The sequence below is a fragment of the Fistularia commersonii genome, chromosome 21 (genome assembly GCF_037954325.1).
Source record: "Fistularia commersonii isolate RoL2024-O1a breed Wild chromosome 21, RoL_Fcom_v1.0, whole genome shotgun sequence".
In the NCBI taxonomy this organism is placed as follows: Eukaryota; Metazoa; Chordata; class Actinopteri; order Syngnathiformes; family Fistulariidae; genus Fistularia; species Fistularia commersonii.
The window spans coordinates 3,476,381-3,503,531 of record NC_141304.1 but is presented as its reverse complement, the minus strand read 5'-3'; the positions used below and the strand labels follow the sequence as shown (position 1 = coordinate 3,503,531).

Here is a 27,151-nt window from a genome sequence, read left to right as displayed (position 1 = left end):
AATTTGATAAAAGCAGGTCGACGAAATGGTAAGATAAATGCCCGCTTCCATGTGAGACTCGGGGGAGCTCAGACTGCTGCAGTGGCTGAGCCTCCCTCCTACACCCTGTGATCAGGCAGCTGCAGCAGGAGATGGCTGACTGAGTCAGGAGGTGGAGGCTGTGTTTTTCCTTCCTTTGGCGGCAAAATAAGCTGCTACCCATCTAAATCACACTGATAAGAAAAAGGAATATGCTGGTAAAGAGAGAAATATGTGTGTGTATGTTGGACATCATCTTTTGACAAAACAGTGATGTTCGAGGGCTTAAGGATCAGACATAGGAGGCTCGAAGCCTCGGCTTTGTTAATTAGAGGCTACATTGAGTCCTTGCTTTTTATGGGGGTGGGGTGGGGTGTGTGGGGGAAGGGTAGGTTTGGGGTGGGGTGGGGCGGAGTGGAGTGGGTGTGGGCAAACCAGGGCCCACGCCAGCTCCTAAAACGTAGTCCCTGGACTCTACAGGCCCACATGCCCGCGACGCAACCCCCTCCCCTCCGCAGGCGCCAATTAATTTCTCCGAGTGACGTCATTTCCGGTTCAATGTCAGTCAACGGTAGAAGCCCCCGAACCGCCAGGTGGGCCCGAAGACGCAGACCCGCGGTGGGCCATTGTTCTGGTCGGACGGTTGAATAAGGGGGAGCGAGCAGAGTCCCCCGCAGCTGCCGCCGTGACCCCCCTTATTCTCTTCCGCCCCCCCCCCTTCTCTTCCGCCCCCACTCCCTTCCCCTCCCCTCCCCCACTCCCCTCCCTTCCCCCACTCCTCGTTTGAATCCGCCACAAACAGGGAGCCTGGCAGCCGCCGCCACAACAAGCACACCTCGCCCCGCTCACAACGGTTGCTTCAAAGATGGAGCCGAGCGTTTGCCGTCCGCGGTTTTGAGGCGACGTCGCCGGCGGAGGGACTCGGATCCGGCCGCGGAAGATGAGCCTTTCGTCTTCACTTGAAGCTCTGCTGTGTGGGGGAGTGGGCTACATCCTGTGGCGTTTCCTGTGTTTGTAAACTACACTGTCTCGAAAACGTCGGCCGACAGGAGCTCCAAGGTAACGTCTGATGAATACAGATATTCTTTTTTCTAGAATGTAGTTTGTCTTTGTGCACTCGGTGAGTTTCACCTGTGAATTTGAAAGGCCGATGTCTTACTTGCGAGAAAAGCGCGCACATAAATGGCCGCAGATGGATTTACATAATGTTACCTCGTCAACGCTAGCCATTGCTAGCTCGGTAACAAATGTTAGCTTGAGGGAGGGGGAGGCTCTCAAACGACGGCCATCACGAATCTCTTTATCGCTCGATCAGGTCTTGCGCCGCTTGCGCTGCTGTTTCGCAGGACTCCAGTTTTCGTCGTAAAAGTCTTCATGGCCGATAGGTTCGTCAACCTACAGTTTAAAAAGGTTTTTATTTTACCGAAAATTATTATCGATCGTTTTTTAACATTTGTGTGGGCGAGGGCGCTAGCGAGCAGTTAGCTGTTGGCTACCTAGTGCTTGCTAGCTTGTTCAACATCAGCAAAACGGTCTGTCGGTTGGGTCGTATTTTGAAGGCCAGTCTTGTTAATCGGGAGGATCTCCCAAATAAACAAACGTTTCAAAAGTATATCCTAAAATATTATGCCATTTTCAGTAAGCTATTAAGCACAACGGCAACCAGAAAATGATTAGCATTATCCGATGTTAACGTTAGCCGTCTATTTTTCTTAGCAATGCTAGCTAGCAGAGCTAACGACGAAAGCACGACAGTATAGTATAATTTTCTCCATCCAGCCACCGTTTTATATTTCGATGGCACACAAGGGTAAATACAGTCCTACTTCGACGGAAAAAGTAACGAGATGGGGCACAGTCTACTCGAATACGTTAACGAAAAACGCCACCACGGTTTTCCTCCATGGTGTTTCTCACAATTGAGCTCCGTGTTCTTTTACTCCATTAAGGGCAAAACGAGACACGTAAACGTAATATATCGTCTCCTTATGCTACGCACGGTCAACGAGCGCGGTCAGTTCTACTTCTCATTGCAGCTCCCTTTCAAAATGTTGTCGTATTTCTCAAACTTGTTGCGTTCGCTTTGTCTTCAACTTGTGCTTTTGGTGTGACAATAACGAAGTCAGAGACCCATTCCAGCCACATTGAGATGCTCTTCTTCAAAACCGAATTCAGCTTAAAATGCAGGCAATTATATAAGCCATGAACTCACTCTAACGTAAATGTATAAATTCTATATACGCAGTTAAAAATACTAGCTTTTGCCTTTCACCATAGGTCAATAATAGTTTTCAATGGGGAAACCGTTGCGGGACAGTCTGACTTAAAGAAAGTCATCGCTTTTCTACCCGTGTGTTCGATCTTCACGTTTAGCACACACTACTGCCTATATTTGACAATTATGTGTAATGAATTACACTTTGAATATGAATGTACTTTGATCGTGTTTTCTGTCAATGGGGTTCACTTGTGTTTACATTTTGTCCAGTCCGTTTCATTGTCACAAAACGCTTGTCTTGATTGTTTTTTTAAATGATTTCACTTAGACGTTTTGTTGGCAAATAGTACATGGACTAGAAGTATTGATTCTCAACCAGTTTTGAAATTATCTTAATGTAATAACCTAAACTAATAGTTATTAATGCAGCATTGAATTTTTATCAATGCTAGGCGAGGCGCTGCATAAATACTTAAATTGCACAGGTATTCTTTTAAGCCCCTAGAGGAAAAATAGTGGCCAATCTTATGGATTTGTGTGTTTTTCCTTAACTGTACCCATTGGTGACCACTATTTAACCAAAGTTCTAAAACATATTTAATCAAACAAAGAAGGCCCTGGACTTTTATCTATACATCATTGATACTTTGTTCTGTTTGGCAGTGGTCATTTAGTATCATTTTCATTTAGGTACCTCTAATGTAGTACACTCCAATTCTTTAATTGATTTAGTATGCCAAAGTACAGTAGGAATATACTATATGTATTATAACTATAGAAACTGTAGTTTCATCTGAAGTTAAAAGACTATGTATCAATAAGCCTTCTCAGTGATGCTTTTGTAATTTCATGTTTGTCTGTTTCATCCACATCCTCCTCTTCCTCAGTTTTAATGCTAGATGAGTGAGGTGGGTGTGGCTTCCCACCAGCCCGACCATCCTGACTGACGGATCTCTGGATGACCTTGTCCCCACCCCCGTCCCCGCGCTCACATACACCGTTACCACAGCAATGTCACATCTGCCCAGCAGCTCAGTCCGCGACCATATGAAATGGGTTTGTTTTTAGAACACCAAAATGGTTACAAATGATTTTGCATTCTTGTGTCACTCAGGATGTTGTCGTTGATTACTAGTTTGATAAATTCCGTGTCTTAGATGCAAACCATTTCACATTCTTGCCTCTTTTAAGATAAACTTTGCAGATAGGTGGCCATTGCTTTTAAATCTAAATTCTTGCACTTCTCAGGCGGGTCTGCTTGGCTGCGAAGCTGTCCTCTCCAGTATGGCGCTGATGCAGGCAAGCACTATGGCTGCTCCACCCAAAAAAATGATGGCTCCCCTCGGTCATGCTCCGCCACAGAGAGAGGGACCAGACCGTACTCCCCAGAGCCACATGATCCTCCCATCTGGAATGAGCTGTCCACCACTGGTTAGGATCTGTTTGTGAAATATGACTGGTTAAAATATTGTCATCATTTTAAAACAGTTAACACAAGTCATACAAATATACTGAGTAGCACTGCTTTTGCTGTGAAACATTTTCAATTTTAAAAGTTAATAATTGTCAACAATGGTTTTGATCTTTATCTTTTGAAAGTTGACAAGTCTGAACTAACTGATTGTTTCTGGATGTCTTTAAAAATATATTCATTTTTAAGCTCATTCGGAAGGAAGGTGAATTCCAAGCTCCCCGCCTGCTGGATGAGAAGGAGATGAGGGCCAACGAGGACATGCAGCAGAAAAAAAAGAACAGGAAATCAGTAACGCCCTGTAAAATGAGAGATCAAGAGGGAAGGGGAGGGAAGGTCAGTTGCTGTGATTGTAAAATAGTTACTAGTCCCATGTACATATTCATTCATCCTCAGTGCAGAAAAAATAAGCTACTTGTGCACGTTTTTGTCATAGCAGCAAACTTCTTTGGGCTTTCATGTCTGCACTTTTTGTTTGTGTGGGGGTGGGGGGAGGAGTCTGGGGAAGATGTGGAGGGGGTGGAGAATCTCTAGAGAGAAAGGAGGGGGAGGGGAACTGGGCGAAGCACAATAACTGCAGTTGTGTGTGTGTGTGTAAAACAGGGAGCAGTAACATGAGGGCATCGGGCCATGGGGGGAGGGGGTGTATAAGGCATTTTTCCAACCACTTGTCAATTTCCGATAAAACCTTAAGTCCTCATCTTTGTATTTGTAGTCCAAGCAGATTTGTTCCAACTATACTATTACAAAATGTGTGGGGAACTCTTGACAGGGTCTGCAAAATCTGGAGTAATTAAATCAATTCAAAAGGATTAAGCAAAGAAAACTTTTGTTCTGCATCTTTGTGGCTGGCAAATTTAATCACTGAGTGGGATTGTGGCTGTATGTCGTACACTCTCTTACACTGAAAAAATTTTGAGCCAGTCTTCTTTCCTGTCCTCCTCAGGGCACAGGAGGAGATGAGAATGGTCCATCGTCCAAAGTGCAGAAAAACTTTATTTGTGATCACTGTTACGGAGCGTTTAGGAGTGGGTACCACCTGAAGAGACATATCCTCATTCACACAGGTAGGGGTTTTGCCTGGAGAATCCCAAATTCATAGTCAAGCCTAAACAACTTGTAATGCCTGATTACAAAAAAAAAAGAATATTTGTTGAAAGAAGCTCTTGAAGCCTGAAGTGGAGTGAATATAGGTGTGTGCAGCAACTGTAAGGTTCTGTAATGGCCTAATAAAAAGAAAAAAAAAAACAGCCTTTTTTGGTAATAGCTTTTACCTCACAGCTTTGGTGGTGTCTGTGGGGGCTTGAACTAAAACTGGTGCTCTTCGGTTTAGGGGAGAAGCCGTATGCTTGTGCTGTATGTGACATGAGGTTTATTCAGCGTTACCACCTGGAGAGACACAGCCTCATTCATACGGGTATGCGTCTTTCAACCGTACCCATATTACATATTCCAGACTACCTCTGTAGTCTTGACACTTGAATTGATGGACAGATGCTTAGGATTCATTTTGTCTGTGGACAGTAATTTCCAACAAAGCCAGCCCCCAAAATTTATATGATCCAATTCATGAAAAGTATTTGATTTCCTCCAATCCCCGAAGGCAGTATGGTCCAGTAGTCCAGAGTCCACTATTAAAAACTTTTGCTTCGTAGATTTTTATGTTTTTGATATCTTCTCATGGATTGCAAGTTCTGAGGATTTCATTTTTCAGTCTTTTCAGGCAAGGTTCAGATTTAAATTATTTTCCAGTGACCTAGAGGTGATGAAGTTAGATTTCTTGTTCTTGGTTTTTATAGTTGTGATGAATTATCAACGACTGGAGGGAAAACTCAAGTAAATATGACAAATGTTCTTGTTGCATTTATATCTACGCATCACTATCAACATGTCTTCAACTTTTATCGTCTGGATCATTTCGTTCTTTCTCCTGCATGCCATTGATTTTGAGCAATTTTTTTATTTCAAAAAGTGAAATTCAAATTATTTTGTGTATTGATGCCAACTGTCGGCCAAGCCAAAACATACCTTTCTAATACTATAATGACTCTATATCAACTCAAACCGTTGCCTTTTAATGCACTGCCATCTTTCAGTGCAGAATTCATACTAGCAGGGAGCATTTAACATAGTGGGTGTTTATTTTACATTAAATACCAGTGTGAGAACACATGTACGGATATAGCTGGTGATGTATGGCAAGTCTAACGATCTGTGTTCCTCTTCCTGAGCATTAAGAAGTTGACACAAACCTCTTGCCTGCAGAACAACAAAAGATCATGATTGGATTTGTTCCCGTCACCCACCAGTGGTGATGATTGACAAATATGTTATTTGCGAGACAGTCGCTGCAGCAAGCACTGCATCTTGTTTTTTTTTTCTCTTTCTCTCTCTTGTTCCACCACCTAATTCCTTTGGTTGTTTTTTCCTCAAGTGTGGGATGATGTATGATCTTTTCTGCCAAGGGAAATGGGGGCTGTAGCAGGCTAAGCTTTTAAATGGTTTTCATTGACATAAGCTCAAAGTCACATTGCTATCGTTTTTCAAAACAGCTGGCTTACACACCAGCACTGGTAAAATTGACGCTCACTGCTTTGTTTTAGTAATTACTAGTTGCTTTTCAAAATCAAATCTTCCATAACCCTACTTAGCCACAAAATGAAAGGAGATGACGCCACTACTAGCCTACTAGACATATTAAATTGACAAAAAAAAATTGAATTGATTGTAATACTGTTGCAGTGTCTATCAAATTCTGGAATTCCTCATTATACAATCTTTAGCTTAAATATTGACATTACCCATTAGAGAGCAGCATTTAGAGTGAAGTAATGCACTTGTTGAGATCTATCTTTTTTTAAGTTTTGATTTTTGACAAAATAGCTTCTGGCCAGTCTCAACCGTGCACGTTCCAGACAGCATTACTACTGCAATACTTTGTGATTAGAATGCAACTTGGCTGTGGTGGTGAGGCCCAATTTATGGGTGGCCTTTGGATGATTTTTTGAGATTCTGTGTTTTGGGTTGTTAAAAGCTGTCCCCGACAAAGCTCAGCCAGCAAGAATTCTTGATAGTGGACTTGAAATGGACTCAGCCTTTTGGACCTCAGCATATGAATGTGAAAGCCTCAATGCACAGGCCACACAAAACATGTGAGATGTATGTTTGCTTTTTTTACACAGCTTCATTTTTATCCAAGGACATCAAAGGACTATGAAGTGGTGATGGTCTTTTCTGAATGATACTTTCTTATCTCCAATTTTGTCCTCCCTAAAACTGTTTTTTGTCAAGTATTCATTGTTGAGCACTCATAAGCTAATAGTTTCTGAAATAATTTCCTTTACAAAGTAAGCCTGCATCCATATTGGCAACTTTTTTCCCATCTCCTTGCCACTGATTTTTTGTGTGTGTGTGGTTGTATGTGTGTGTGTTCATATATGAATATATCTTTCTTGAGTGCGCATTTGTTTTCATGTACTCTGCTACATCTATACTGTTTTCCCACAAAGTGCATTCAGTGAACAACGTATTTACTAGACTGAATAGCTAATGATGTTATGCTCTGTGTGTGTAGGGGTGAAGCCGTATGCTTGTTCCATGTGTGACATGAGGTTTTTCCAGCGTTACCACCTGGAGAGACACAGGCTCACTCATACGGGTATGCGTCCTTTTACCGTACCCAGCCCCAAGTAAAAGTACTGACATCTGGATCATTTTGAAAAGAGAAGTAACCCAACCAAAACATTTTAGAGACCGTCTCGACAACCACACTAACCACACATGAACAAACGCGCAAGCACAGAATCCTTGTCAGTTCATCAGAATAACCATGTTTAAAAAGACAGACACATCTGTTCAAAACAGACCAACAAAGTTATTTCTAACTAGACAATTATCAAATTATTTGTGCTTGGTTTATTTGACTTATTCTCAGGTTTCCAATTTCGCTCTGGTGGCTGGATGCCTGGAAGTGTATAATTTTATATATATTTTTTATTTTTCCCCCAAAATGCACCCCTTGTATAGTTTTTTATGTCAACAGTATTTATGAGTGTTAATTCCATTACTCACCCAAAATTAATATTTTACATATTTTATTTCACAACACATGCCATCATTTTGGACAGTCAAAACACCCTTTAGTCCTCTGGTTTTGCAAGACTTGTGCGACTTATTCTGTTAGGGCTCATGGTTGTGACCCTAGTTTGTCTCTGCATCCGTGAGTTGGTTTACATGAAAAGGATGGGCCTTTATTTATTCAAAAAAACATTTTTGTTGCCCAGATTATAGTATTTTCCCCCCTTTTTACCATCTTTTAAATAATTTCTTCTTTCTAGATGTACTAGCCTGCTAGTGATGTTTGTTTATATCTCCTTACAGTGAATTATCAAAATAGTTGAATATTTACACTACTGTGATATTGCAATATCTTAACACAGTAACAAGATATTTTTATTTATTTAGTTTGTGAGAGTTTTTTTTGTTCATTCATTCAACAAAATACATTGTAAATCATGGCTCTATCCAGATGAATAGTTCCTAGAAGACCTTGTGTGATATTTGTGACTTTTGCTCAGAAATAGACCTTTGTCGAACCTCAAAATGCATTTACCTCTTGTACCATTGGTGACTACTTTAACGTTTCCATTTTCCTGATCAAGCCCACTGCTGCTTATATTAACCTTGTTAAATGACGAAGACATCAATCCCACATGACTAGAGTAGCCATATAGATAGTGTATTCCTTTTTGATAATTTGAAGGAAAACTTCAAAAAGCCCTCTCCTGAGTCATTTTGGCCGGAGGGTAACTGTAATGTATTTTTTGGTTTAATACATAAATTACTTGAGTCATTAGATTAAATTAACTGCAAACATCGTTTGTTGCTGCTGTCCTGCTGTTCCTTCTCATTATAACCTAAGCAAGTACTTTTTCCATTTATACGGAACAGATTTTTATTTATTTAGCTAGTGTACTAGTAAGTGATAATATCAAAGTGACACAGCCTTACAATTTTTTTTTGCTGAGTTTGTAACATAATTCAGAAAGCATTGTAGGAAGTTAAATGTGTAAAGCCTGGTTGCACATAATTTAAGTAACAAGGTATTATGAATAATAGTTTGGTCCTGTCTTAGCTCATCCATCCTGCAAAGGCTGGCTCCTCCAGGCTGTGGTATATGGGGAATAGTCCTTTGATGTCCACACACAAATTAAGGACTGCACAGTTTGTGTGTCTAAGCCACAATTGTACCTACGTTTTTATTTAAGGATTTGCACACCTGCATTTAGGATGCTTTTGTTGTATGCTATTGCTGGTGATTTGTTGGGCGAGCCTTGCGGTCTTTAAATGTATCAGACAGATCATCACGTTTGAGTGCTTGAAAAGAAAACATTCTTTAGAACTGCTCTAGATTGAAATGGCCTGCACTACATGTGTATATGTATGAAAACGGATTCAACTTGCAGTAGGTTGCAACCAGTGTACTCCTCATGCAGCCGAGATGTTGGCGTCGTAGCTGGCCAGGCATCAACCGCTGTCGTTTCTTTGCACTCTTGCTGTTGCCTTGTATGTATGCCTTTCTTTATTTGAACATGCTTTGCTGCTATCCTTTGGCTCTGGTGTCAAGATGCTCTCGTAACAGATGACACTTTATGAAAAGATAGATGTTAAAATACTCCGCCTTCGCATGAAGACTGAAGTTTAATTTGATCTGTCTGTCAGGTCTCGGTGATTCAATGTGTGATATGCCAAAGGAGCACCATAGCTAATATGTTGATACTCTGTGTATGTAGGGGTGAAGCCGTACGCTTGCTCCATGTGTGATATGAGGTTCTTCCAACGTTACCATCTGGCAAGACACAGTCTCACTCATACTGGTATGCGTTTGCTTATCCTAGCCAATTACGAAGTGTTTTAAAGGTCACTCTAGTTCCCCCTAGCAGTTGCATAAAGGGACGATGTAGTTGTGCAAAATGGACTACAGTTTGAAAAAAATGTTCTTGAACTAGTAGAAAAATAGGTGTAAATGTATCAAGCCATTAGTTAAGAAAGCAAAATATTCACTTGAAAATACATGCAAATATATAGTGAACACCTGAATGTACACAACTTCAGCTTTTCCCCTGCTGAATGCTCTACATGGCTCTGCACAATTAGTTCTTGTTAAGATGAATGGAAAATGAATAATCCCCTCATGGTCCCAATGCACAAACATTTGTGCCTGGACCTGTCGGGATAACATCTGGGAGCAGAAGAGCTATTGTTGGGGAAGAGTTGACGGTTGTGTGAGTTATTTTTTCTGTTTGTAGCTAATTTTTCATACTTTTTATGTGTAGGGGTGAAGCCATACGCTTGCTCCATGTGTGACATGAGATTTTTCCAACGCTACCACTTGGCAAGACACAGCCTCACTCACACGGGTATGGGTTTGCCCTTATTTGCTGCATTAGAGCCCAAATACCCGTTTTGAGTTTATTCACTCCTTGTTTGCAGAATGACTCGAGTCTTGCTTGTATTTCTTTGTGTTTTTATAGTTGGTGAATGCCATTGTCTTACCATTTCACTTTGTATATCAGAGAGTATATCTAGGTTAACCTCATGGAGGTATTACATGACGACTTGAATCTGTTGGTTGTGTTTTCTCCGTATCTTAAAATGTTTTTAAAAGGGGCCCGTTGTCACTAGTCTGACACAATTAGGGTGACATCATACTCACGCTGCAGCTTTTGGCATGTCTGGATACGTAATGAGTGAGTGTGTCCTGATCAGTTCATTGTGTTGTTTTTTTACAAGACATTTTGCTCTGTGTGTGCAGGGGTGAAGCCATATGCTTGCTCCATGTGTGACATGAGATTTTTCCAGAGATACCACCTGGCAAGACACACACTCACACATACTGGTACATATTTTACTTTATCCCTCTTTCCTGTCTCCACTGCGGACACTGGTTATTTGCCCTCCCCCATACCCTGGTAGACCACTTAAGATGCAACACTCGATACATGTCTCTTTCTGTAAATGTAAATCTTTACTTTTTTGTACTTGTATTTTGTGATTTTTGGTTTAAATTTTGGAGGTATCTGCTAAATTGTTTTTAGGTCAAGATGACCTTTTTATGTAATATATGTATAGATGGTAATGAGTAATCAAATTACAAGAAATTTTACTCCATCATATTTGTAAAATGATATTTTCTCTACATAGTTCATGAGAATCTTTCTCTAAAGTCTGGTACTGTATGCATTTAGGGGTGAAGCCATACGCTTGCTCCATGTGTGACATGAGGTTCTTCCAGCGTTACCATTTGGCAAGACACAGCCTCACTCATACTGGTATGCTTGAATTAATTGTTCCCCTTTCACTACAAAACGTTTTCGTATAAATATCCTACACATGATATTTGAATTCCATTTTATAGTACAGTAATTATGCGATTGATTGTAAAACTCCCCTTCTAAAAACATTTTATTTAAATTTGTATGCTTTGTTGGAAATCTGTCCACTTAAAACGTGACTCTTCCTCTGTTACCTGTTATCGTGATAATAATGTAATGTTACTATTGCATGTGTATCCTTGAATGCCAATACAATATAAAACACAAAAGGAATGAAATGCAGGCATCAACAGGCAGAAATGTCAAGAAATATGGATCCAAATTAATGTGGAAAATTATAGAATGATTGGCCTTCCTAATGTTCTCTCTTGGGATCAAGTAAAGTCCTTCTCAGCAAGGTTGTCCTGATCTCTTGGTGTCTGCAAAGACTTCCACTTTTTGTGGCTCTCAGAGAAACTTGTTATAAAGCATGAAGTTAAGAGTCTGGACCCAAGTTGTGAAAATTTTGGCGTACGTTAAGTGTATCAAGTGTGCCGAAATAATGTGCCTGTGCTCTGTCTAGGGGTGAAACCTTATGCTTGCACCATGTGTGACATGAGGTTTATACAACGTTATCAACTGGAAAGACACAGTCTCACTCATACAGGTATGTCCTCCACGCCTGAATGTTGGCCGTCTATCCTCCTGAACTTGGTCATGCATGCGCCCTACATTAAAGTAAACATGGCTGCTTCAAACTCGAGTTTGTACTGTATTGCTTTTTCTCACTACCTTAGCATCATTTGCACTTGTAAAATGAACTCTATACTTTGTGTATGAAATGACATAATGAACCAGAGGCAAAAATGCCTGCGTTTCCCAGAGATTGTATTTCAAGCAAGACACATCGATGGTTCCTTGATCAATTTTTCTTTCTCTGGTCTTTTAATTGGCTGATATTAAATGTAGAATTTTAGACTACAACCTCCTAACAATCTACTACATGGTTAACCAGAGGCTGCACACGTAGAGGAGTATTCATGAAAGGAAACACAAGCTTGAATTCTCAGTTTGCAATTGTCAGATTTATTATCCTTCTCCAGACATTTTGTAGAGGAGAAAGCAAATGCCAGTGATTGTCACCCATTTAAAAACATTTTTTTATTTTGGAAGAACTTGTGGAAAGGATTACATTCTAAATTGTTAATTGCATATCTGTGATACCCGTGGGTGATAATCTGGGGCGGTACCTTCACCATGTGGGTTTTTAGCTGATGTGGTTGCGTTTTGGAGTTTACATGAAAAATAGATTGAATATAGTGGTTATACTGTGTAGCTCGATTATTGTGTCATTTCAGATTCAAAGTAATGGCAGGGAAAAGAATCAGAACCCTTGTGTTTGCACTTCAGTGTCATTGTCTTTCTTTTTGACCAAAACACTTCAATTCTGGGAGCAAACTTTCATGTTGTAATTCGAAATTGTGTGGTGACTATCTCAAGCCTTTTTGTTTTTCTGAGTGTATTCGGTACCAATAAGTCAGTGCTTAAGTTACTTAATGAAAATGACCTTGCAACCCAATGTCAAGTTTTAATGTATTGTGCATAGTTGTTTACCAACTGCCTAAAATTGTCTAAACTTCAGCGTGGCAAAATTAATGATAATGACTCCCATTTGCAAATTGTGCAGTCATTCTTCTTATTGACATATTGTCCGAAACCCGAATGTGATTGTGTCAGTTGGAAAGTGTCCATTAAGGACCTCAATTCATCATTTTGGTCACTTAAGCTTTTGGGTCTTCAGATCTGGTCCTGCTGCTTTTAACTTTGGATGTGCGTATTTGTCAATTTTCCTAATTTGGACATTGGTCATAGACTGACATTTTAAGTGCAACGTTCAATTTGAATAGCAGACGTATTTTCCAATCCGCTGGATTTTCCACCACAAAGCGCTGATGAGCGCAACCAAACTTTACTAAGCAATTAGTAAAGTTAAACGGCGATCATTTTTGGCAGTTGAGTTTTTTTTTTTTTTTTCATGCTAAAGTTGGTACTTTGTGTGCATAGGGGTGAAGCCGTACGCTTGCACCATGTGTGACAAGAGGTTTTTTCAGCGCTACCACCTGGCAAGACACAGCCTCACTCATATGGGTATGCGTCTGCCAATCCTAACCCAGTCACAAGATTAGGCTGCAGCAGTCTAGTGTTAAATGTGTATTCATACATGGGTGACAGATATTAAGTGTATTACCCATTAGATGACATCAGCTCATGTAGGTGAATTTCAATGCCCCTCTTCAGAATTTTCCTATTTGAAACTACAATTTAAACTTTTTTTTTCTCTAAAGATATGTAAGGGTATGACATTGGTTATTAACCACAGATATCAATTTAGCCTAGATCGGTTTCCTTCACTTGTTAAGTAGGGGTAAAGTCTTTTTTTTCCCTCTGTGGCAGAGACCCCCAAAAATAATACTCTTGATGCTCTGCATTTAGGTGTGAAACCTTATGCTTGCACCATGTGTGACATGAAGTTTTTTCAGCGTTACCACCTGGCGAGACACAGCCTCACTCATACTGGTATGGGTCCGTACACCGTGCCCAGTACATTCAGTGTCACCAATCAGTGTTCACATTTTACTTTGTCAGATCATTTATGACACAAATCTGCATACCTTGAGTAGCTTTAGTATGGATTCCTCACCTGTGTCATCAGACCACCTGGATAAATTAACTTTTTTGTCCGAGCCTTTGACATCTGTTGGTAAATCAAACATGGTTTTCCCTCGGTCTGCTGCAGGCTCAGGGGTGCCATCTGACTTTGGGTGGGCATGTCGGGTGCGACGGTAGTAGGGCCAGATTGGGAAGCATTTGAAGAACATTTTGAGTTGTTTGCGTGAGTGTGTTTGCTGTTCAAAAGAAACATAACGACATTCGAGATTCAACATAGACATCATGTAGCACCTTAAATTGCAAATATAATCACTTTGAATAAGGGGGCCATAGAACATGAAGCAGATACAAACAGTAGTTTGAGCGCAGTATCTTTTACTTATTACTTTGCCCCACTGAGTAACAAAGTTCATGCATATTTTTACAAGGAGGTAAGCAGATTCTATTTGTGTAAATAGAGAGAACTGTCTGTCAGATCCTGTAGAGATTCTGAGCAGTTCATTCTACCTTTTGTTTCCTCTGGGTGGTTTGGTTTTTTTCTATTTAAGTCAGGATTCGCAACTAAGATGTAACTAGATGTGAATTCATCCCATCATTGACTGGAAGATCATTCCTGTTGCCTATCAAACTTAGTGTATCAAATTTGATATTTTGTCCCTGCGTGCACCCATTTTCATTCAGCTTACATCTCTTTATGAAGGCTCCTTGCCTTTCTATGCTAGGGAAAACCCTGCAACACTGCAAAAAGGATGAAGGCAATCAAACCAAATGAACATTGCTTTGTCTTTGCATGAATTGGTAAATGTGTGGTTAATAACCAATAGGTTAGATATGTTTTTTCCTAATCCAAACTAAAGGTGAGGCAAAGTATTATAATATTCCTACTTTGCATTTAGGTGTGAAACCTTATGCTTGCACCATGTGTGACAAGAGGTTTTTTCAGCGCTACCACCTGGCAAGACACAGCCTCACTCATATGGGTATGCGTCCGCCCACCTTACCCATGTCACTGAAATAAACTGTATTTACACTAGATCAGATACAGAGTCAGCAGATGTCAAGCAAAGTTTCTATGTGAATGCAACATAAAAGTCAAATATTGATGCAGGACTGCAACATCATCAGCTCATGTGATGTGTCTAGTTGTGGATTTCAAGAATTGGGTTTCACATTCTGATTGTTCTGTCACTGGATTCGGAAATAGTCAACTTTTAACAAGAATCAGCACTGCCTTTTGGGAAAAAAAAAACCCAAACTAGTGGTTAACTACCCATCAATTCTGGATAGCTGTAAAATAAAATGGATCGTGATCTCACACACAAACATCAACTGTCTTGAGACACCTGGAATTAATACTTTAATAATGCTCTGCGTTTAGGTGTGAAACCTTTTGCTTGCACCATGTGTGACATGAGGTTTGTTCAGCGTTACCACCTGGCAAGACACAGCCTCACTCATACGGGTATGGGTCAGTGCACCAGCCCCCTCCTCACACGTTGTAGGTCATCAGTTCGGTCTTCTATTTTTCCTAAGCATAGATGTTTTCAAATACAGATGACCAAATTTGTGTCTGCGGCCGGTATCTTTACTTACTCTCTCGTAGTACAATTTCATATTGAATATATGTTGCCTTCATATTTTCTTAGTGATTTGTGGGTTGATAGCACATTGAACATACTTAATTGTAAAACTATTGTCATCACATAGCCACATAATGCTATTTTAAATGTTAGACCTATCTTTTCACTGCGATGCGTCTTTTAGCAGTCCATTCAGTAAATGGAGTATTGCATTATCAGGGTAATCTCTATTGACATTGAGGCAGAAGTTTTGCACTATTTTGTATACTCCAGAATTGAGTCACTGCAAAAATGCAAAGTAGATCATTCATTGCAAAAAATAAATAAGACAGTAGTTTTTGCATGAATTGGCAGTTGTGTGGTTAATAACCAATAGCTAAGTAATGTATGCGTGAAGACTGAAAACTGAGCTGAAGAAATGTAATGTTGCTACTTTGCATTTAGGTGTGAAACCTTATGCTTGCACCATGTGTGACAAGAGGTTTTTTCAGCGCTACCACCTGGCCAGACACAGCCTCACTCATATGGGTATGCGTCCGCCCACCGTACCCATGTCACTGACTTTATTACTGTAGTTAGCTACAGGGTCAGCTGTCCGAGCAGGTAACCATCATATTCCAGATTATACTGGTTGCTCAGCTGTCAAAGTGGTAAATACTAAGGCACAGGACTGTGACATCAGCTCATGTTATGTGTTTAGCTGTGGATATTGAAAAACTAATTAACCCTTTCCTTTATTGGATTTTGGAGGGAAAATGATAGCGTGAGTACTGTATTCTTACAAATGATCAAAAAATCAAACGGTAACGTGTGAAAATGGTTAACAACCCATCAATTTTGAGTCTGTGTTAATCGCACTTTGCTGATTGATGGATTGTGAGGCGAATATGCCAAGTTTTGAAAATAACGTATTGATGCTCTGCATTTAGGTGTGAAACCTTTTGCTTGTACCATATGTGACATGAGGTTTGTTCAGCGCTACCACCTGGCGAGACACAGCCTCACTCATACGGGTATGGGTCTGTGCACTAGCCCCCTCTCTCATTTCATAGACCGCTTACTCACAATTGTGCTAAGATGAAAAAATATTTCTGTATTTGATAGACAGAGAATACAGTGTTTGTATTTTGTTTTTCTGGCCAGTTAGTACCTGTAAACTATTGAATTTTCTTGCACTTACCTGACCATTTTACCTCCTGAAACCTCAACCAAAGCCACATTAAGTTGTCCGGCCTAAAACACACATTCCTCAGGACTACGTGGCAAATAACTCTTGCATGTTACACCCTTCAAGAGAAGTTATTCAGCAAAAAGGCAGTGGCCAAAATTGTATACCAGTAGGTTTCATATCTGTAAGGACCTGTTAGTTAGTCACTGATAAGGCTCGAAGATCCTGTACTTATTTTAGCTCGGGACCTAGCAGTGGTAGAATAAATCCTGCGGTTAAATCAGTGATTGTGACGTTTTAGTCTCGGGAGTTAAAGAAAAATCATAGTTGCAGTACACTGCATTTTCTCGAGCACAGATGACTGTAAAACCACTATTCCAGTCTAACCTTAGGAAATACTCTTTTTCATAATGGGATTTATAGGGGTGGAACAGTTCGGATGAAATATTCAAATCATTCAGTTTGAGCGTCACAGTTCAAGGTCTGTACTTCTTCTTTAGCTTACCGAACATGGGTTTCTGTGGATAATACAAAAAATAGAAGTGACATTTATCTCTAATGTCAAGCTGTCAGTTGGTAGGAAAGAAAACTCAGTGTCTGCCATTAGTTTCATTTTGTGTGTGTGTGTGTGTGTGTAGACATAAATTTAGCATTCTTTCAAAGTTGGAACAACCCGGCATGTGTGTGCGAGTGACACTGCAGCTAACACTAGCCTCAGAACCTGTCATTTGACAGAACGATAGTCAGATTTTGAAGTAGTGAGCTCCACCCTGCGGCTTCCCTCAGGGCAAAATCCAGAGCGGAAGCGTGGGCTGTGTTTATTTTCAAATGTTTCTTCAGCCTTACGTAACTGCGGCAGTCTTTGGCGAAATGAGAGAAGGCCCTAGTCTTTTTGATTTATCCTGCACTTGATGTTAAAGGCCTTAATATGTAGTGGGACCAGGTCATGAATTAAATAAACCTGTATCTGTCCAAGTAGCGTTTAGCTCCCCCTCTGTTATGCACGTTTCTACCTGCCTACCCAACACGTGAACCTTTCCACCCCTAAAGCAGAAACCCGCCCACCAAGATGGTTAAACAATCACTGTGTGGTGGCTCTGCTTTGTCAGAGGACTTCAGGGTTTCTAAGCAACAACAAATTCTACCGCAACAAACATTGGCGTTACAGTAACATGGAAATTGGCCTAGTAATATAAGACACATTGCACAGGTTTTCAGTTTTGAACAAGGGAGTGCCTTGTAAAATGTAGAAATCTAAATATCCTTCACAATTAGTTGTGACCTTGGAGGAAGGAAATGGTCAAAATAACTGTTTTTATTTTCTGACACTCTTCTGAGGCTTTGGTATCGACATTATGCGCCAACAATCTGACTCGGCTGCATTCACATTTTTACTGACATAGTTGCATGTCTGAACAATTCAAAATAATATTCTGGGAAAAGAGAAAATGCACATATACATACTTTGTTTGTTTTTAGAATTTTGTCAGTATTTTAGCCTTAGTGTTAGATGGAGCATAAAAGCTGTGTTTCTTGCACCTGTGGCAGGTAGGGCCTAATATGTTGCTCTGTGTGTGTAGGGGTGAAGCCGTATGCTTGTTCCATGTGTGACATGAGGTTTATTCAGCGTAACCACCTGGAGAGACACAGCCTCACTCATACGGGTATGCGTTCCTTTACCGTACCCTTATAATGTGAAAGGCTCTGGCGCTTGCAGCCTCCCCCTCTCCCACTCCCCCCGGCAGGGTCACGACAAACTCGAGTTTGGATCGTCAAGTCATTTGATGGGATGTTGAACCAGCCTAAACGGAAAAAAAAAAAACAATTTTAAAGATTTAAATACACCCCAGTTTTTGGGGCTACTGTGTTTTGCGGAAATCTGGGCCATGAAAGAGGCATTCCACTCTGATCAGCACATAATGAGTTGATGACGAGGCCTTTAACAAACCAATACTAAGGTGCTGACATGCACTGCAATCATTAACTGATAGGACAGTTGTTGTTTTTCCCTTCCAACGTCCTGTAAGTGTTGGAAGACCTAGCCTCCACAGAAAGTCTAGCAAAGTCTCACATTTCTTTGGCGCCAAAGGTGAAAATTGACGCATTGACTGTATGTCTGTGCTTTTTCCAGGAGAGAAGCCATTTGCTTGTGACATGTGTGATATGAGGTTTATTCAGCGCTACCATCTTGAGAGACACAAGCGTGTCCATAGTGGGGAGAAGCCTTACCAGTGTGAACGGTGCCAGCAAGTATGTATGAATTTCAAACCGGAAACTAAAGCTGATGACCACCAGGGCTAAACTCTCAGGGTCCTTCTTTTCGATTTCACTGTATATTGATAGGAAGTCACTTTTCAGCCAGCATAAAGGTGCCGAACGTAGTGATAAAAACAGATTTAGCCATAATCAAACGCTTCTAGCCAGACTCTCATCCATAGCAGTATAGAATAAGTGGGTTTATTGATCACAGTAACACCCTAAAATATCGACTACCATTTTTTTTGATATCTATAGATAAGTCATACTAAAGAGAGACTCTTTAAAAAGAACCCCGTTTGACTTCCTCGGTCAACAGTTACCTCTTTGTCTCTCCAAGAACTTTTCAAGGACAGACCGACTGCTGCGGCATCGGCGGCTGTGCCAGGGTCGTGGTGTGGCCAAGGTGGAGAGCCAGCCGTGCTGCGAGCCGCGCCCCTACGCCCAGGAGCCCCCACCCGCGCCCCCCACCTGGAGCCCGATGCACCCCCCTCCGGGTCGGCTGGCAGTCTGACATTCCAGCACACCTGCATCCACGATACCGCCAGAGACGGGCCGAGCCACAGGGTTCCTTCTCAGCTCTGTGCTGGGCGGCGCAGCGCTCTCGCACAGACTGACCTTGCAGCTCCAGTCCTGGGATTATTGACAGCGAAACATTTGTGTTCAGTTTTTATTTTGTTTTTTTTTTCCTTTCCCTATTTGGCCAACTTCAACTGTTTCCTTTCCCCAAACTTTTTATTTTAAACAGTCTTTCCGTGATGAACTGTGGTCCTGTTTTGTACTTTAACCTCCTTTTTATTTTTTTCGTGTTTTTTTTTTTGCAGGGGGAAAAAACAAAAAAAAAACTATTGCTGTCAGAAATATCAGCGTGCGCGGTACTCAGAGGTCAGTGGGAGCTGTTCATCCTCGCCAACTGATTGGGATGCAGGTGTGAGGAAATCCATTAAAGGTTTTTTTTTTTTCTTTTTTTTTTGGCCCATTTTTTCCGGGAAAAAGTTGTCGCTTCGGACATAATCCAGCTGAACTTTCCTTCAGAACTGCTTATCTCCCGTCTGTAGGGTCCTGTTTGCCGCCGCCGTTTGTGAGGCTTTTACAGTGGAAGCACTAACTTTATGTTTTCCACAGTGGGCTCCTTTTTGTTCATTTTAACTTTCAATCCACACGCTCTTTGACCTAAACAGTGTCTATGGCACAGTTCCAGCGATTACTCTGTAAATAATTGAAAATTGCATTTTACCATGTGACACGAGCGTCGATTTTTAATTTTTTTTTTTTTTTTTGTTTGTTTTTTTTTTTTACAAATGAGCCAAAAGTAAAGCGACGAGTAGAATCTGGTTCAAATGTAAACTCGTCACCGTAGAACGCCGAATCCTGAGAGACCTTTTGAGCGTGCTCATTTAAAAAAAAAAAAAAAAATTCACGTCAAACCGTGAACCTGGACTTCAGGAGGCAGCAGTGGTTGTGTTGCCCTTCCCCCCCCAGACCCCAGCCGACCAGATCTGTCTGCAGGATGGGTCGAAGTGCGTTGGCCCCGGACCCCAGCCAACACTGTCTTGACTGCTGGAGGGGTTGAGTGTAAAGCAGTGGTGCCATGGCCCCCCCGAGGACATTGGTGGAGGGGCAGGTGGGGGGTGGCCCTGGAAGGTCCTCTGGAGTCTCCCGGTAGGAAGCGGTGATAAGCTGCCTGAAGCCCCGTTAACGTTTGTACAGATTTCTCACGTCGTGAGTAGTGAGGGTATACAAATTCTTGTGACCTTTTGTGTGGTTCTTTTTCTTTTTTTTTTTTTCCCTCCCCTCCTCCTTTTTAATTTTGCCTTTTTCTCAGCTGTTTATCATTGTGGTTCAGATGTATTTTTACGAAGGCGAGAAATCCTTGTTACAATGAAGACCCCCACCCCATCCCAAAAAAGAATCAGTGTTTAGTGTTGTATGTACAGTCCGGAAACTTGTTTTCCCTGTACAATGAAATTTAAGAAGCCGTCATAGGCTACAGGTGGCTAGGGGTCAGTGTTACCGAATGCAGAGTGATGGGATGGTTGGCCCCTCGGGTGCCCCAGAGAGTTGGGCCGGCCCAGCAGGGCATGTCGGTCATGTGGATTTAGTCTCCCCCCGCTGCGACGCTTCAGCCAGATCGCAGGCCAGAGAGGCATCGCCTCATTGGGATCTACTCCATGCTAAACTGCCTTTTTATCCAGTTCTTCAGTTGGTGTACAATGGATGTCTGTCAAGTCATTGGGTTTAGCCTTAACTGAGAGATACACAAATAGTCCTTTTAATACTAAACAATATTGTAACAGTTTTCCTTTTACCTATATGTACTTTGATTGTACTGTGGGAACGTTTCTCAGACCTGATCCTTTCTGTTGGTTGGGGTTTGGCCTTTTCTCTGTTTTCTGCACGGCCAAAACGTGCATTTGCATATCACAGGCATGTAGTAACTGAAATCATGGGTGGGGGTACCAATGTCGCAAGAGTGCGACATCCTGGTCCATTATTCAGATCTTTGGTTGCAGGAAAATAAACGTACAGGTAATTATTAACATTCTGCCGTTGTTTATGGGGGAGGGGCCCCCAACACCCCCCCCCTTTCTAACGGTCCCCTGATTTGGGGGTGAAGTAATGCAGCCCTGAAAATGGGTTTGAGGATCAAGTTTGGTGAAATGTACAAACACTATTGGCCTTTCCAGAAGGGATACTGCCAGCACGAGCACATGCTGATCATGACTAAAGGGTAAATACAGTACCTAGTGGACATCGCCTGTTTATCTTGTCTATATCTTTTGCCATTTATTGTTTTTAGTATCATTGTTTCATCACTCATTGTTAAAATGCAATAGGATTCTGGAGTCTCAGATTATTTGTTTATAAGATTGAGGTTTTTAATTTTTTTGAGACAGATCAAATGTTTTATTTGATAATTTCTCGTTGCATTTTGATGATTGTTTCAAGGATTTTTTTTTTATTCTGATAAAATTGTAAACACTGGAGTGAAAGGAAAAAAAAAGGTCTTTTTTTTTTCCCTTCAGACTGTACTAGATTTTAGGTTTTAGACAAAAAAGCCTTTTTCTCCTCAGACAGAGAAAGTGGACGATTTGGATCAGTACAGTTGACAGCCCAGTATGTTTGATTGAACCACAAGAAAATGTTTTCTTTCTTATACAAAGTCCCTGGTATTCGTAGTCAATTATATTGATAATGGTATTAGATGAAGCAACAGCATAACAGTAGCTATCACAGGTTAGTCGTTTTCTTTATTAGTCTTGCATGCAGAGTTACGGTCCTCAGTTAAGATAGGATCTTGATATTGATTATTTTGTGTAGGAAAATGAGTGCATACAAGTAACCTCCTAAAAAAATGTTTCTATAATTATTGTAAAATGGGCTAACAAATATGTACCATTGTGATCCAATTAATTACAACCATATGAAAATCAGAGGAGAGGCTTCTTACTATTATGCTGAAATAAAAAAAAAATTTGTAAAGGACTGTTTTTTTTTTTTTTTTTTACTGAGTCTTTCCTGTCATTGATGGTTGCTTCTGGCTGTATTTCATGGGAAGTGAACCCAAAAAAGCCCCTGGGCTTCAGTGATAGACCTTCAATGCCCATCAGGCCCCCAGAACCAAAGTTCTGCTCCAATGTGATTCCCCTCCTCACTGTTTCACCATCCACACCAAGACACCCAGATTCAACCCTTTCAAACACACCCCTGGAATAACTTGCTTGATTTAACAAAAAAAGTAAGTTACATTCTCCCTTTGCCAACTTAGTCTCAAGTTATATTATTAGTCATATTATTTGAGCATTGTATATATTTTGGCTCAAGAGGAAAAAGGGAGTCCAAAAAATTGCTGACGGGCCCTTGTTTCAGTAATCACTAGTGGGTTTCCAGAGGTTCAATGTACACCATTATAGTCCAAGATTAATTTGAATAAACAAATCAAACCATAACTTCCCAAACCATGATATTGAATATATTTGCAAATCCTAAGTTGTACCAAAACACAAACTGACCTTTGTTCCTTAGCCCTGACAAGGTTAATTTAGGCATTTTAGATGAGCAACAGAGAACTTTTATGTGATTTCAGTTGTAAACGCAGGTGTCTGAGCTCAGTCCTGAAAACTTCTAAATTCTCATCTGGAGTGCCTGAATTATAATTTTTATTCTTGGTATTTTACATGTTTTTGGGCTGCTGTTCTCATTGGTTATGTATTTTCCTGGTCAGTGTGGCAAATAATACATCAGAGTCCTTAATTCTCATTTTTATTCACTTTGTCATTCTTGACATAAAATTATTTGTATGACAAAGCCATTTCATCTTGTTAAATTTACACCTAAAAATTTCTCGAATTAAATAAATGACCAAGACAGCACCTTAAAAACAGACAGCTGTTTGGTTGTTTTTTTTTCGGAAGGACAAAATGAACTTCATACTTGCACATTTAACAAGATATTTCCCTTAGTATTTCCCTACATGTGCAGCTTCATTACTACACTACAGTGACTGATCTTCCCTGTAATGCCACCAGCTTTCCTCTGGGCGGCAGCAGCTGTGTTTTTTTTTTTATATGACGGGAAACCGACTGAACTTTTGCTTTGAGTTACAAACGATACCAACAGAAACACATGGGGGAGGAGAAGATTGATTCACTTTGGCGACTCTTGAGGGAAAAAGCCAAAACGAAAAGAACAGGAGAGATGAAAAGAAAATAGAACACAGCAGCAGCTTTGTAACTTGTAATTCTAAGGCATTCATAATTAATTTGTTATAAAAAAGGTAACAATGAGGCAATGCAGCATTTAGAGGAAACCCTCAAGTACAGAATGGAGTCCCAAGATTTTAGATGAGTACACTGAAACTATTGTTTACACTTAAACCTCACAGTGTGTCCTCAAATTCAGTATCTAAAAATCTGTCTATTAGCGGATATCTATAATATCAACAAATCACATAACACCTAATATCCATAGACGATATACTGGATTCCTTATGTGTATTTGACAATGGAAACAATGACAATGTAATTGTCACTTGTACTACAATATTTAAAGGATCTCCCAATTGGCGTCTTATACATATTTAGTAAAAACAAAATGAATATTAAGTCATTTAAAGCATAAAATAAAAATGCAAAAATAATAATAATATATATATATAATCAATAAAATCAATAGAGCATAAGTCATATTAGCAGAATTTAAAGACATCAGAGCGCCATCTGCCAGACAGTTGGTTCTTTGCGGAATTTAGGTTAGTTATTTCAATTAGATAGAGCTGTTTGAAACTATTTGTCCTCGCCTTAAGTGACCTGTACCGTCTACGTGATGGCAATAGTTCAAATAGAATGTGGCTAGGAAGAGAAGTCTTAATTATATCCTGGGCTTTTTTGAGTCTTCCAGTGTGTTGGGGGGCAGCTGTCAATATTTTAGGGAGGCCATCCCCAACACCCGGGCCACGGACCGTTACTGATCTGTGGATCAATTGGTACCGGGCTGCCCAAGAAATAATTGCTTATTTCCGTTGGATTTATTAACTGAGTCTGAACAATCTTATTTTGAAAAATGACCTGATTCTCTGGGTTACATATTGGGCGCTCATGGCGCTCAATATGTAACCCACAAGCGAGCAAAATGAGTAAGAAACAGAAGTCTTTGGAAAGTTTCTTTTTGAAGGGGAAAAGGTGAAAAGACAGAAGAAGAGCCTACAACTTCCAAGAAAAAGAAAGCTTTTAACAGTAATGGACAATCTGAGGAGTTCTGCTATGGATTTATTGCAAACGGGTGATTCCCACAGATCAAGCCCATTCTGCATAATATGAGGCGACTGGCTATCTAACAAGGCAATGAAGCCTTCGGAACTGCTTCGCCACTTGGGGACCAAGCACCCTGGATTAAAAACAAGCCCTTGGAGTATTTTGAAGGAAAAATGGGAACACAAAGGACAGGAGACATTACTGGCGGCCACCACATCAGTAAATGCAAATGCACCAAGAGCGTCATACTTGGGGGCTAACCGTATTGCTAAGGTTAAAAAGCCATTCCCTATTGGTGAAAAATTGATCTTGCTCTCCATTAAAGACATTTGCCGTGAAGTTCCAGGAGAGGCTGCTGTAAAAAAGATAGCAGGGGTGCCTCTATCTGCCAGCACCGTGACTCGGCACATTGAGGAAATAGACGAAGATGTTGAGAAACAATTGTTGGAGAGGATTAATACATCACCGTGGTATGCACTTCAGGTTGACGAATCTACAGATGTTAACAACAAGGCAATACAACTTGTTTATGTGCGATATCTTTATCAGCAGGATGTACATGAGAATATGTTATGTGCACTATCGTTGCCAACCAGCACCAAATCCACAGAACTGTTTGAGTGGCTGGATGGTTATATATCAGGAAAACTGAAATGGTCCTTTTGTGTCAGCATTTGCAGACGTAGCTGCTGCCATGACCGGACGGCTGTCTGGTTTAACTGCTCGGATCAAGGAGGTTGCACCTGAGTGTGAATCTACACATTGTATCATTCACTGGGGAAATCCTGGCAAGTTGAAAAACTCCTCTACAATATAACAGCGTATTGTTATACACACTGTTATATTGCACCTCAACTTCCGCCTTTTTGTGCAGCTTTGTGAGGAGATAGACACGGAGCACAGACGGCTTCTCTTATACACAGAAATAAGATGGTTATCCCGAGGGCAATTGCTGACCAGAGTTTTTAAATTATGAGAGCCCCTGCAAAGATTTCTCTCAGGAAAGAAGTCACCGCTGGCAGCACATTTCAGTGACGAGGAATGGGTTGCAAAACTGGCTTACTTGTGCGACATATTCAGCCTGCTCAATGAACTCAATCTGTCACTTCAGAGGAAAATGAAAACGGTCTACAAGTTGGCAGATAAAGTAGCTCCACTTAAAGCTAAACTGGATTTGGGGGGACGTCGTGTGAACAGAGGCATATTGAACATATTGTTTCAAACATTAGCGGGTATTTTGTGTGAGACTCAGCCTGATCCTTCATTCTCCTAGCTGGTGCACAATCACCTGTCTTTGCTTTTAAAAGAGTTTAAAAAGCGCAACTTCCCAACCAGAATGGACCAACAAAGTGCCAAGGAATGGATCCTCAACTCATTTATCAACAAACCAGGTGAATCCAGCATGTGTGTGCTAAAAGATCTACTGCTGGAGATCGCAAATGACGCCGCCTTTAAAAGTATTTTTAACACAACAACTATGCCAGCGTTCTGGATTATTGTTATGGCAAAATACTCTGAGATCATCATAACAGCACTAAAAACTCTTCCCATTTCTCTCTTCCCGACATCCTATCTGTGTGAAGCGGGGTTTTCTGCAGTGACAGTAACCAAAACAAAACAATGGAGTAGACCGGACATAAGCAACACAGCACGGATGTCGTTGTCTCCCATCACCCCCAGATGAGACCGTCTCGTTGCAGAGAAACAAGCTCAGGGCTCCCATTGATCTAGCATCATATTGAGTTAAATTTTCATGCACTTTGTATTCATTTTTGTGGCGTATCTGTATCTTATTTTGAAGGCATGATTAAACCAAAGCAACCAGAGTCACAGACCGTTGAGGCGGTGGTCGCCAACAGAGAGGGGTAAGGGGTAGGAAAGGAGACAGTTGAGATAAGTGGTAAAGAAGCTAGACCCTGAGGCCGGTTCTGGCCAGCGGCACCGGGAAAATGGCTGCCACAGGCGACGCGGGCCAGATGAGTGCAAAGATGGCGGCGCCCGCCGTTGCCAACGCCATGTCAAGATGTCGAAATACTCCGGTGAGACGAAATGAGAAGCCTTCCACACCCAGTTTGAACTGCTAGCACAGGCTGCAGGCTGGTTCGGAGGACAATAAGGCACTCCAGTTTGCTCTCTGTCTCACTGAGGAGGCGTCAAAATGCTCTGTAATGCTGAGCCCTTCCGAAAGGGACCTTCCCAAATGGGGGCCATAGTTGATGCTCTACAGTGGCGTTTTGGAAAGTGCCACTAACCTGATGTTCGACGCTCTGAGCTATCGAATAGGCAGAGACAGGCCGGGGAACCACTCTGTGTGTTGGCATATGACATTGAAACCCTGGCGGGGAGAGCACATGACCACATGCCTGCTGAGGTACAGGGTGAGCTGGACCGAGACCGGTTCCTCCAGGCCTTAACTCTCAGGGAGACGCACATACAGACACAACTGGCGCATTCCTGGACTCTACAAGAGGCACTGGAGCTGGCCTTTGAGAGGGAGGCCTGTCCTGAAGCTGTCAGGCCCAGCCCTGACAGCTTCAGAACAGGGGGACCCGGTCCAGGAGAAGCCAGCATGGGTTGATGAGTTGGCGGAACCGATCAGTAGTGTATCACTGCGACAACCCGGGCAGCGGCAGCTGCCCTCACTGCGGCCATCCTGTGCGCTAGGTGTGTGGCAGCCGGCCATGTCAACGTGCAGTGCCCTAAG

The 27,151-nt window shown here is 41.3% G+C and overlaps 1 protein-coding gene across 29 annotated transcripts; it reads left to right on the top strand.

Annotated features, from left to right (window-relative positions):
• Window positions 1-802: 802 nt before the first annotated feature.
• Window positions 803-22,177, top strand: znf740a (zinc finger protein 740a). 29 transcript variants are annotated; one of them, XM_086168476.1, is made up of 21 exons: window positions 803-1,077; window positions 3,124-3,292; window positions 3,485-3,667; window positions 3,897-4,043; window positions 4,654-4,774; window positions 5,041-5,124; window positions 7,282-7,365; window positions 9,500-9,583; window positions 10,043-10,126; window positions 10,522-10,605; window positions 10,955-11,038; window positions 11,604-11,687; window positions 13,085-13,168; window positions 13,514-13,597; window positions 14,587-14,670; window positions 15,069-15,152; window positions 15,715-15,798; window positions 16,200-16,283; window positions 18,019-18,102; window positions 18,570-18,688; window positions 19,035-22,177. In XM_086168476.1, exons 2-21 carry the CDS (start codon window positions 3,248-3,250, stop codon window positions 19,206-19,208), a joined length of 1,965 nt encoding a protein of 654 aa, XP_086024602.1. In that variant the 5' UTR covers window positions 803-1,077; window positions 3,124-3,247; the 3' UTR covers window positions 19,209-22,177. The 29 variants fall into 29 exon arrangements, with proteins under 29 accessions (XP_086024602.1, XP_086024600.1, XP_086024603.1 ...); XM_086168474.1 differs by having other exon boundaries at window positions 15,069-15,188; XM_086168475.1 differs by lacking the exon at window positions 803-1,077 and adding an exon at window positions 1,260-1,403 and having other exon boundaries at window positions 15,069-15,188.
• Window positions 22,178-27,151: the final 4,974 nt, after the last annotated feature.